Genomic DNA, 13,103 nt, shown 5'->3' with positions numbered 1-13,103 from the left:
TATACCCTGTTCATGGATAGGCAGAACTAACATCATCAAAATGGTGATATTACCAAAAGTTCTCTGTAGGTTTAATGCAATGCTAATCAAAATCCCAAAGGCATTTCTTGTAGAAATAGAAAAAGCAATGATGAAATTCATCTGGAAAAATAAAAGACCCAGAATAGTAAAAGCAATTCTAAGTAGGAAGAGTGAAACAGGCGGTATAGCGATACCAGACTTCAAACTATACTACAGAGCAATAGTAACAAAACAGCATGGTACTGGTACCAAAACAGGCAGGTGGACCAATGGTACAGAATAGAGGACACAGAGACCAATCCACAACTATATTATATTTGACAGAGGTGCTAAAAGCATACAATGGTGAAAGGATAGCATCTTCAACAAATGGTGCTGGGAAAACTGGAAATCCATATGCAACAAAATGAAACTGAATCCCTTTCTCTTGCCATGCACAAAAATTAACTCAAAATGGATCAAGGAGCTTGATATCAAATCAGTGACTCTGCGTCTGATCGAAGAAAAAGTTGGCTCCGATCTACATATTGTGGGGTCGGGCTCCAAATTCCTTAATAGGACACCCATAGCACAAGAGTTAAAAACAAGAATCAACAAATGGGACTTACTCAAACTAAAAAGTTTTTTCTCAGCAAGAGAAACAATAAGAGAGGTAAATAGGGAGCCTACATCCTGGGAACAAATTTTTACTCCTCACACTTCAGATAGGGCCCTAATATCCATAATATACAAAGTACTCAAAAAATTAAACAATAATGAAACAAATAACCCAATCAACAAATGGCCAAGGACCTGAACAGACACTTCTCAGAGGAGGACATACAATCAATCAACATGTACATGAAAAAATGCTCACCATCTCTAGCAGTCAGAGAAATACAAATTAAAACCACCCTAAGATATGATCTCACTCCAGTAAGAATGGCAGCCATTATGAAGTCAAACAACAACAAGTGCTGGTGAGGATGTGGGGAAAAGGGTACACTTGTACATTGCTGGTGGGACTACAAATTGGTGTGGCCAATTTGGAAAGCAGTATGGAGATTCCTCGGAAAGCTGGGAATGGAACCACCATTTGACCCAGCTATTTCCCTTCTCGAACTATTCCCCAAAGACCTTAAAAGAGCATATTACAGGGATATAGCTACATCGATGTTCATAGCAGCACAATTCACAATAGCTAGACTGTGGAACCAACCTAGATGCCCTTCAATAGATGAATGGATAAAAACAATGTGGCATTTATACACAATGGTGTATTACTCAGCACTAAAACATGACAAAATCATGGCATTTGCAAGGAAATGGATGGCATTAGAACAGATTATGCTAAGTGAAGCTAGCCAATCCCTAAAAAACAAATGCCAAATGTCTTCTTTGATATAAGGAGGGCAACTAAGAACAGAGCAGGGAGGAAGCGCATGAGAAAAAGATTACTATTAAACAGGGATGAGAGGTGGGAGGGAAAGGGAAAGAGAAGGGAAATTGCATGGAAATGGGAGGAGACCCTCATTGTTATACAAAATTACATATAAGAGGATGTGAGGGGAAAGGGAAAAAAAACAAGGGAGAGAAATGAATTACAGTAGATGGGGTAGAGAGAGAAGTTGGGAGGGGAGGGGAGGGGAGTGTGGATAGTAAAGTATAGGAAGGGCAGCAGAATACAACAGACACTAGTATAGCAGTATGTAAAAACCTGGATGTGTAACCAATGTGATTCAGCAATCTGTATATGGGGTAAAAATGGGAGTTCATAACCCACTTGAATCAAATGTATGAAATATGACATGTCAAGAGCTATGTAATGTTTTGAACAACTAATAATAATAAAAATAAATAAATTTAAAAAATCATTCATGGTTCCTATCTACTATTTTAGAATACAAACTTTCCCTTCAGATCCTAACCCCAACCACATTGTTGACCTTTCTAAATATAAATAAAATCATATCTCTGATTACTTTTAGTTCAACTTATAAATTCCACTAATATGGCCCCTCATCTCCTCCTCCTTCCTTTATTTTCTGCCCCCTTCTTCTTGCATTACATTCCAGCCATCCCTCCATTTCTTCCTCTTTATCTTTATTTCCTTATTCTTCCTTTCATACCTTTTATTCTCTTCTTTCCCTCTCTCCCTTCCTTGTTTTCCCCCTTCATTCTCCCTCTTCCCCTTCCTGATATTAGAGTGGATGTGAATTTGTCTGATTTTACTACTTTAAGTTGAAAAAAAGTGTAAAATGTCTTTTTAAATATTTATCCCTGAATATAACTCTCCTTGATTCTTAAGAATACATTTGTGAAAAATTCTGTACTATCATTTTCCTAGATAACCTGTCAGATGTAATCTCACTAAATAAGATAAATTTACTTTGCTCTTCTTCTGTGTTCTTTCTCCAGTTTAATTATAATTTTAAGCAACTATAAGTATCTGTGTTTTCTTTTATCTCTTACTAAAACATTCCTATTATTATCCATGTTCCCTAAATCGATCTTGGTAGCTGGAAAAGAGACACTTCATTCTTTTAATGGACATTTATGTAAAAAAAATGAAGAGAAGAGAAGAGTCTTGTCATAGGAAGGAATTACCCAAATAAGGAACAAAGAGGGTTCAAACTCTGATAAAAAATATGTATCCATTATACACTTCAAAATACTCCCAGAATCAAAACTTCCTAGAGACAAGGAATAAATCTGTACAGAGTCAATTGATAATATTCCTGCTCTACAGACTTGTTTTCTTTTCATTTTTCTTTTTATTTTAGCAGTTCTGGAAGTCAATCCTAGGGCCTCGCACATGCAAGGCAAGCACTTTACCACTGAGCGATACCCCCAGGACCAGACTTGCTTTCCTATATATAAAATATATAAAATGACTGAATTGGATGTGTTCAATGCTAGAAGACTTTCCACTCTATTAGACTGAGTTACATATGTAAATGAAACTGAGGATATAGTTGCAGAAGCAAATGTTGAATGAGATGAGGTTAGGACATAAGCATAAGGAGCACAAGATTTTAGAGTCCAGATACACAAAAGATAGAATGGCCAATGTCAGAGCCAGTTGGAGCCAACTGAAGAATGTGGGTGCACATTCATCCTTTCAAGACAACGAGCTGCCAAATCCTAGGCCACTTTGCTCACCAGGGTGGGGAATGCAGCAACAGTTGCTAAGAGACAGCCCACCATAACACTAATTAGTCAAATATATATGCATATACCTGTACCTGGTATTTCCTTCTATTCCTCCTCTCTTTCCCACTCCCCATCAATGTACATCATAATTCTTAAACATTTCTACCTATTCTTTTATCTTGCATGCCTACTGTTTCTTGCATCAAATTCTTACATAGGCAATAATTGAACATTTATTCAGTGGAATAATCAATGAATGAGCGACTCATTATTCCTTGTCTCATAAATTCCAGGTTGGAGGACAATCTGTATATTGAAAGGATCTCATAGACCATTCAAGAAACTAAAGTTCTCTATAATCAGTCATTTGCTTTCTGCCTAGATAATTCCATTTATTCCTGTGTGTGTGCGGTTTTTACTATCAGTAAATTTATATGGAATTGTAGAAATTTCTAACTTGTATCCATTTCTTTAGATCTATATCATTCTTTTGTTTGTTATCTTTTGAGTTACTTGAAAGCCTAAACACACCCTGGTGCCTTCTTCTGTTTAAAGCTTTCACAAGTTCTGCCAAGACATATTGACAATGAGTTGCCCTTCATTGGTTCCACCTCTGTCTAAGGTCAGAGGCCTGGAATATCCACAATTTCCTTCTCAGGACATTGTACACAGCAGTCACTGAGAACTCTGCATTTCTGAGTAGGATCTTCAAGAACCACAGACTCACATCCCAGAAGCAGAGCTACTCCAGGGAAATTTTAGGAAGATCACTGTCACATTCCTGAGCATTTTAAGTCCTCATAGAGTCAGATTTGAGGAGCATAAGAGGTTTTGAGAGAATTTCAAAGCAGGTAAAGAGATTATGGATGTCATGATCTTGGAAAGGGGAAAAACTACCCTCCAAAAACTCAAGAAAAGACAAAATTAAAAGAATGTTTTAGTAATGCATCCTTTCATATTCCTTCAATATTGAATAAAACAAATAAGTTGGGCCTAAAAATTCTCACTTGGAACAATTCAGAACATGACATTGATGGGACTCCTGTTCAGCATGAGCGATGACTATATCCCGACACTGAATCTTCACATAGATGTTGTGGAGTCAAAGGTGAAAAGAGGTGTGTGTGAGTGTGTGTGTCTGGGAGTGGGAGTGGAGGGAAAGCAATATTGTCAGTTTCATTTCACAGAAAGTTTTAAAAGAATTTAATTTAAAATGTAAAGGGAAGGTAGCATAATGTTCTTCTAGATTATCAATGTCTTTAGCCTCAGGGAAGGGCATTGAAGTTTTGGCCTTGTGAATTATTTTCACAGATTTGTCATTATTTTTTACATACTGAAGCCAAGATTTTAGCTCTAAAGAGAAGAAAGTCCAATTTAGCTTTAGAGTAGATGGCCCCTCTGCATACATCAACACCATGCCCACTTCATGAGGTAAAGAGAAGCTCATGCTGAGTAAGCACTTAAGCCTGAGGGAGAAAACATCAGTGTGCATGTTCTAGAGTAGGCTGCCAATTGTTCTGTAATAATCAGATATATTTTATTAATGTTCTATTTTGTTGACTACATTGCTTTCCGGTGAGATATAGCTTTTTTTAATGAATGAAACTATCAATTCTCAAACTATTGTGTGTGTGTGGGGGGGAGGTTGAGAAACTGATGTGACTTCATTTTAAAAAATAAATAAATAATAGCAGCTTATACCTCAAGACCTGTCCTAAGGAAGGAGGCGTGACCTTTGTCCTTGGAAAAACCCACAGAGCACTCCTAAGCACATACCCACCCTGCTGAGTTGTTTGTCTACAAATAACAAGAGAGATCTGTGGCACCAGGTGACCCTGACTCAGTTAGGCTAGGTGAGGACCCATAGCAACCCTCTAGCAACCTCCAATCAGCATGAGACAGGGAAAATACCTGGGATGCCAGATGAACCCCAAGTAGTTTATGGTAGTTGATAACATGTTGGGAAACCATGAAGTTTAGCACATACACCCCTCGTGGCTTAAACCAATCAGTTCAAAGGAATCCCCCTCTTGTACTAACCAATCACCCCTACCCAACTTGTTCCTGACAGTGAATGTGCTAGTCAATGTTAAGAGTTGTTGTTAGATTTTCCCACGGTATGGAATGATTTGCTGTGTGATGTTGTGACGCATAGAGTACACCCCCAAAACCTATAAAATCTCAATGAACAAAGGACCAGGACTCACTCCCTGGGTCCGCTGCGTCGGGAACGGTTGTGAGTCCAAGGACGAGCTTGCAATAAAGACTCTTGTGTGATTGCATTGGATTCCGCTCCTGGAGTTCTATTGGAGGTCCCATGAATCTGGCACAACAGGGGTTCTTTCTAGAACTCTGCTTGTCTTTGTAGATGTTTTATTTTTTCTGAGAAGATGTTAAGCTGAGGTCACCAAGAGATTGTGCATGTGGGAGAGAAGACTGTAGCAAGTAGCTAGACTTTGCTTGAATTAGTGGAAACTAAACTGCAGAGCATATACAAAAATATTCTAGTTGAGTGTCAACAAATAATGATACCATGTTCAAATGGATGAGTGCCCTGATTTTTTTGAGGGAAGTTAATATTCATCCTGTTGATAAAATCAGATTAGGCCCATTCTTGTCCAGAACATTAGGAAATAATAAAGCTTGAATAATTAGAGGAAAGCAAATAAACTTTGAGACTTGTCTTTTCTTCTTTTTTTTTTTTTTTTTGAGGGTTTTTAGTACTTGCCTGTGCTGGTGTGTATACTGGGTGGTCAGCAGGGGCTGGTATCAGGGGTGCTGTGAGACCTTTGCAGGATCGAAATGAGTTCACAACTGTAAAGGGGAAAGTGAGCCTCATGGAGCTTGAATTCTATTTTTTTAATATATATTTTAAAATTATAGATGGACACAACACCTTTATTCTGTTTATTTATTTTTATGTGGTGCTGAGGATCAAACCCAGTGCCTCACATATATGGCAGAAATGTTCTACCACTGAGCCATGAAACCAGCCCCACTTGAATTCTTGAATGGTCCAGATCTGAGCCTGAGGCTCAGAACATAACCACATTTATCACTACTCATCATTTCTTATAACTAGTTTTGGCTATCTATACCCGAGCTGTTGATAGTCTCGTGATAACTTACAGGCTTGTCTGTACAGAACTGGGCAACTGAAGAAAATTTCTGATTCCACACAAGTCACAGTGAGCAGCAGTTCCCAAATCAGCTTCCCTGTTCTGAGGCCTGGATGATAGTATCTGTAGCGGTTGACAGTAGAAGAGAGTTGCCATAGGACAGTCATTGAGGAAGAAACAACATAGAATGTAGAAGAAACATTTCAGAGCACAGAAAAAGATAAGGGGATCTTAAAAAGTGCTAAATTCTATCAAAGAAGAATGCAAAGTTGTAGCCTGGACAATTTGGCTCTTTACAGAAAAATATGAAAATTTTCTATAGCATTTCTAGTAAGATATACAGGTTTTAGGGATAGGATCCTTGCAAGAGATGCAACAGAATTTCCCCATAACATATTTACACCCCATCAACATAACTGACCTCTGCCAGGAGAAGTGTAAAAAAGGGATATTGAAAACATTCTGGACGAAAAACTGTTATAATACTAATTCAGATTTTAATATAATAAAACCCAAGAATCTAAATGTGAAGTTAAATCTTTTTTATCATTTAAAATATTTGAAAGCCCTCTTATTCCAGACAAAAGAAAATAAAAATTTTACTAATTTCATTGGAATAACAATCAATACAGAATATCTCTTTTCTCAGGGTAACCTAAAAATATTAGTGTAACTGGGTTTCAAAGTATTAGAGCTGAGAGGATGAGCTATTTCTGTGAAACATGTGTTGCCAGGGACAACAAGGGAAAATAAGGAAGATTTTAGATTTTGGATGTCCCAGAATCAGGAGAAGATTATAAATAGAAACATGGTAAGAGAAATTAAAAAGCATGCTCCCCTTTTAAATGAAAAAGGGAATATAATTGAAGGACAAATTACAGGAGGTAGAGATGATAGAAAGTGGAATGATGACTAAGAGAGTCCTCCAGGAAAGTTGAGATCTTATACTGTCATTGGAAAATGTTGATTGCCTTTACTTTTTTTAAATTGTGTCTTCTAATAACAAAAACCAAAGTTTATACTTCAGAAGTTTGTTCTATCCTAAGAACTTAGCACTGTATTATGTGGCACAAAAAAGAAGGGGAAGGGGAACACTACTAGAAAACCTGGAGAGAGAAAGCAAACATATATAGAGAAAAAGAGACGGAGGGCAAGAATTTTAACCAAGGACATGATTCTAAAACACAGCGTTCCTAGAGGCTTAGCAGGGAAAGAAAACCATAGCCAAGGGCAGAATGTCTTGTCACCTTCTGACCATTAGGTTTCAATAAGAGAACCTTCTATACTTTCACATTTTCCCAGATGACTCCAGGTAGAACCATACCTCATTAATCTCCCATTTGAAAATGTTGCTTCTGCTAATATTACACACAACTTCGTGTTTTAAATGGCTTTATATTAATTTTCATTTCTACTGTATTAGGCAGTCTCAATGTTTCCATGTCTGGGACACAAAACCAAATAAAGAAATTATTACACAAAATATGGTTGGATTCAGATTTATTCTATTTTTGGAACATCATTTATTTGATTAGGTGACCAAATTAATGCAAACACACACAGAAAAAACAGCAACAAATGAATGAATTAATGAATATTTATTTTCTTACCAGGAGGATTTAATCCAAACCAGGAGAAGGAAGACATACTTAGAACCATAATAGAGGCTGTATCCATTCTGTCTGTGTGTTATTTTGCATTTTCTGCAGAAACAGGAAGAGCTACTTTCATACAATCTTGTGCTGAACCACAACAGGCAAATATGGTCTATTTTGCTGGGCTTCCTTTCCCAATTTATAGAATAAGACATTAGGGAAATAATCTCTAATAGACCTACCAGACAGTTTTTCCAAACTTCATAGAAGTAAAGTTGCCCAGGAGGATGATTTTACGGCCACCGTGAATTACTGGCATGGGACCAGTAGATATGAAGAAGGAGGACTGAGAGCCTGAAGTCAGACTCCAAGGCAGTGCCAGAGCTGCCAAGGACTGTTATGGCTGTCATCATCCAAACCTCACCTCGTAGGGCCACACCCTAGTCTTGGCCATTGAGCTCATTAGGGCAGGGAATGCAGGAGTCAAGACTTGGCCTAAAGGACAGAGCAGGGCCAGCTGCTGCTTACACTTGCTTCTGACACACTTGTGTTTGCTAGCAACCCCCCCAAAAGACACAATGGTGCATCTGAGTGATGGGGAGAAGAATGCCATTAGTACTGCCTGGGGCAAGGTGAATGCAGCAGATATTGGTGCTGAGGCCCTGGGCAGGTGAGTATCCATGTCATGAGGCAGCTTGGGGTGAGGAGGGGGATGGAAGCTGAGCTTGTGGAGACAGACATCTCTGACAGGCACTGACTATATTCCATGACCTGGCTCTTTTCACCCCCTCAGGCTGCTGGTTGTCTACCCATGGACCCAGAGGTTCTTTGACTCCTTTGGGGACCTGTCCTCTGCATCTGCTGTTATGGGCAATGCTAAAGTGAAGGCACATGGCAAGAAGGTGATTGATTCCTTTAGTAATGGCCTGAAACACCTCGACAACCTCAAGGGCACCTTTGCAAGTCTCAGTGAGCTGCACTGTGACAAGCTGCATGTGGATCCTGAGAACTTCAAGGTGAGTCTAGGACATCCCTCAATGTGATCCTTCCTTGTCCTTCCTAAGGATAAGTTCATAGCAGGAGGCAAAGTCATAGGTGTTTGGGACAGTTGATCTTTTATTCTCCATTGACAACAATTGTTTCCTCTCATTTCATTTTCATTTTCCAGTTTTTGTTTTCTTTAATATCTGCTCTGTCTTCTTCCATTAAACTTTTTAGGTTGTATTTGTAAATTAAAAATATTTCATTTTTTAATTTACATTTAAAATTTGTCTACTTTAAAATGCAGTTCTAATTTCTCTTTCAAGCAAGGAAAATAAACTTTGTCGTGTTTCTTTGCACAGTTTTAAAGAATAACAGTGAAAAAATTTATCTTCTGGGTTAGGGAGATAAGGAAAAAAACTTATGCTTATAAATTCTGACAGATACATGAGAATTCATATCTGTAGAGCAGCTAAGTCCAGCTATTATTCTTCTTTTATTTTATAATTGCAACCACAAGCACAGCTGGAGATGAGGTTGGAATATTCTCTGTTCATGCTCAGACTCTTTATATTCACACCTCTTCTTTCTTCCCACAGCTCCTGGGCAATATGATTGTGATTGTGATGGCCCATCACCTGGGCAAGGATTTCACCCCAGAGGCACAGGCTGCTTTTCAGAAGGTGGTGGCTGGTGTGGCCCATGCCCTGGCTCACAAATACCACTAAGCTACCTTTCCTGCTGTCTATCTCATACAAAAGGCCTTTTGCCCCAGAAAACAACTCCTAAATATTGGGCAAATTATGAGGGCCTTTGAGCAACTGGCTTCTGCATAATAAAACCATTTTTCATTGCAATGGTGTACATTATTTTTGTGTCTTTTATTCATGAGGGAATGTGTGAAGACAAGGCAATTAAGACAATAAGAAATGAGAGCTAATTCAGACCTTGTGCTAATACACCTCTTACTTATTTTCCCCAGCCTTCCTCATGAGTTTCTCTTCTTTCTCCAGTTTCTTCCCCAGAACTTCACAGCCTTAGTCCACCCAGTTCTCCTCTTATAGATTCCACTCCTCCCCAAGGGTTTACTTCCATGTTTTACTGGACACATGCTCCTTTTCCCCTCTTGCCTCTTTTAGCCTCTGTTTTCTCATAGGGATCCGTCTGGGGAAGGGAGAATAGTAGAACGTGACTTTGCCACCGTGTCTTTTGAGAACTTGTTCCCTACTTCTATCATTAATAGTGGCCAAAAATCTGCAATGCTGTTCTCCTTGGAGTCTTTGCTCTTACGGAGTTTGCACTGGAAGGAGTGGGCTATTAATAGTGTGATGACTGTAGGGCTCAGGATGCTTTTATGGCTCGATATTTATTGTTGTCTTACAATCTTTATGTGAGCCCATGCCAAATAGAATTCCTCTTCTTCCTCAAGATGTTTATCATTAATATATGAGAAATTTTTAGAGATCTGCTTTCTTTCTTAGCCTTCCTGTAATGGCTTTTCTGCCTCTGTAGTTATCAGTGTTGCCATGAGCAACACATTCTAGCTTCATTTTGTTATTCGGTGTTCAATTTGATATATGCTACTTTCTGGAAGGATGGGTTTCAAGTGGTCCCTCTCCTCTATCCCAATTCTGAATCTAGCTGGCAAGTAGAAAACAATGCATATAATAGGTGATAACTGTGTAAGTATTTCCACAAGGTTTTAACAGGTTACAGTATGAAACCCTCCAAATGAAATTAAATTAGCTTACATATGTGTGCTAAAATCAAATTAAAATGGTTTAAAACTTAAAGTGAGGCTAGGCACAATAATTTTTCAGAGGAAAACACAGAGTTGTGGCAACAAGCTTTTGGATTTGACACCAAAAGCACAGGGAACAACAACAACAACAAAATACACAAGTGGGACTATATCTAACTTAAAAGCTTATGCTCAACAGAGGAAATAGCAAAATTACAGTAAATCTCTTATACAGGATAAAATATTTGCCGAATGTATATCTGACAAGAAGTTAATATTTAAGATATATAAGTAACTCATACAACTCATTACAAATAATATGAAATGGATAGAGGAACTGCACAGACATTTTTCAAAAGAAGACAAACAAATGGCCAACAGGTACATGAAAAGAAGTTCATTGTCACTAATCTGAAGGGAAATGCAAATTAAAACTGCAAATAAATATCATCTCACTCTTATTAAAATGGCTACTATCAAAAAGACAGAGATAAATGTTGCTGAGTATGTAGGTGTATATATAAATTATACACACATGCATATGTGTGTGTGTGTGTGTGTGTATCAGAATGTATAAAAGAATATGAAATTTACAGCCTTGTTATGGTTGTTTTGTGGATGATAGATTCCTTAGCTGATGCTCATGACACATGCAGTGACTCTTCCCAGGAATGGCTCACCGATTGAATTTTTCTATCAGTTCTGCTAGAGGGAAGATGGTATGCACAAAATCCATTTCATTCTAGTCAATTGCACAAAAAATGACCTGGAAAGTTCCCTTGGCTCACATCTAAGTGCCTGTAAAGGCAACCCTGAGAGAAGGAATAGTTTCATATAAGAAACTAATAACAAAACATTATTTTTTGAAAAGTTGGTGGAAAACAATTATCAGTTGTTGTCACAGATTTACGTGTTCATAATCATTGCAAAAGTATTCCTGATAGTGGGGTTGATTTAGTTGAAAATATATATCATTCTCAAATAAAAATATTAAGCTTTAATTCAGCATACTTAAATAAACATTGCCCCCCTACCTTGTTGGGTGTTGGGAATAAAATAAGATAAATGTTATTTTCTTGAAGAAAAGAGATGGTTACATTCTGATGAGTATTACTGAGTCACAGACTGTGATTCTGGGAGAAAGTTCCAGCAAAAAATATACAATCCCCCAGGAGCCAGGAACGTAGATTTTTCTGGATATTATGTACTTTTAAAAAAGTATGTGGTAACTTCACACCAAATATCCAAGCTTTCCTATCTGCAATGCCAGACCTCAATGTGAATAAAATCCACTACTACTATATCATGACAGAAAGTAAGAAGAACTTGCTGATTCTCAATTCTAGAATGCTATAGCCAAAAAATTAGCATATAAATAATCTATACACAGTGCATATGAATCCAAGATGTCCTGTCAAATACTTAAATGAGAATCTTCCATACTTGCAGGATCAGAAGGGAGTTAAAAGCATAGTTTGGTTTCTGCATGGTTTATTCTCTAGATAAGAATAACAAAACATTTCATGTCTGACATTCAGTTGATCAGTAATTAGATTGTATGTAGGGAAAACATACAAGTAGACAGTCTAATATATCCAAATGAAATGAGGATTGGTGTTAACTGATAAGTAGGTACGACTGAAAAGTCTATTTGAAAGCAGAGTTGTGTGAATACTAAGAGAAGTACTACACAACAACTTATACAGACATAAGAACAGAATGAGGGAGAGGTAGAAAAGGGGAGTAGCCCCAGGGGTTACAAAAACTGGCTAGGAATGGACGGAAAAGACTAATCACATCAAGAGGTCTGAGTTTTGAATGTGATGATTATTCTTTTAGTACAGTATCTTTCTCTTTTTTCTTTCTTCTTTCCTTCTGTCTTTCTTTCTTTTTTTGACAAAACTGTGCAAAACAATTTAAGGATAAGTTTATTATGGGAACACACTGCATCAGATACTATACTACTGTTTTCTCTTGTATCACCAGGTTTATCTTTCCCTATTCAAATTTTTAAATGTTCCCTTCTAGTTTTTGTCTCCTTTAATAATTGGTAATGTGTTAAAAATATTATATTCTCATATAATCATATATCATGTGGTATTATATAATCATATCTTATGTCATATAATATGATAAGTAATTTAGCTAAAGGGGAGTTATTGAGAACATTAGATTTTTATTTCAAAGAGAACACCTTTCTGGGTCTTTATGCAGTTAATGACTGGGATCATCAGCAGTGGAAAATGTGTACACATTGCTCTTGATAATAAAAATGACGGGGAGAAATGCCTTGCAAACGTTAAATGATAGAAAGCCCTCACTCAGGGACACAACACACTGGGACAGCCAGTATGTGAGATACACGGGCAGTAGGAAATTTGTGTTACTTTCTCTCCCCGCCCCGGAGGGGTGCATGACCCTTATAGACTTGAGCAACTGATGTTAAGAAGGCAAAGTGATGGTAATCTTCTTCTCATGCTCTTCCTCCCCGCTCTGTTTTGAGTCGCCCCCCTG

General features: G+C 37.7%; 1 protein-coding gene across 1 annotated transcript; it reads left to right on the top strand.

Moving 5' to 3' along the window:
• Positions 1-8,345: 8,345 nt before the first annotated feature.
• On the top strand, positions 8,346-9,705 carry LOC107135584 (hemoglobin subunit beta). Its single transcript, XM_015477540.2, has 3 exons — positions 8,346-8,537; positions 8,661-8,883; positions 9,448-9,705. The coding sequence occupies exons 1-3, from the start codon at positions 8,446-8,448 to the stop codon at positions 9,574-9,576; spliced, it is 444 nt and encodes a 147-aa protein (XP_015333026.1). The 5' UTR covers positions 8,346-8,445; the 3' UTR covers positions 9,577-9,705.
• The last annotated feature ends 3,398 nt before the right edge of the window (positions 9,706-13,103 follow it).

Source organism: Marmota marmota, unplaced genomic scaffold, assembly GCF_001458135.2.
Source record: "Marmota marmota marmota unplaced genomic scaffold, marMar, whole genome shotgun sequence".
NCBI classification, from domain to species: domain Eukaryota; kingdom Metazoa; phylum Chordata; class Mammalia; order Rodentia; family Sciuridae; genus Marmota; species Marmota marmota.
Note: the sequence above shows the minus strand (reverse complement) of the source record. Positions and strands in the feature narration are given on the sequence as shown.

Excerpts from the sequence above, each read along its gene's own strand:
- LOC107135584 (XM_015477540.2), top strand. The coding sequence starts at position 8,446 with ATGGTGCATCTGAGTGATGGGGAGAAGAATGCCATTAGTACTGCCTGG. Across the intron at positions 8,538-8,660 it reads GGTGCTGAGGCCCTGGGCAG|GCTGCTGGTTGTCTACCCAT; the intron begins GTGAGTATCCAT and ends TCACCCCCTCAG. Across the intron at positions 8,884-9,447 it reads TGGATCCTGAGAACTTCAAG|CTCCTGGGCAATATGATTGT; the intron begins GTGAGTCTAGGA and ends TTCTTCCCACAG.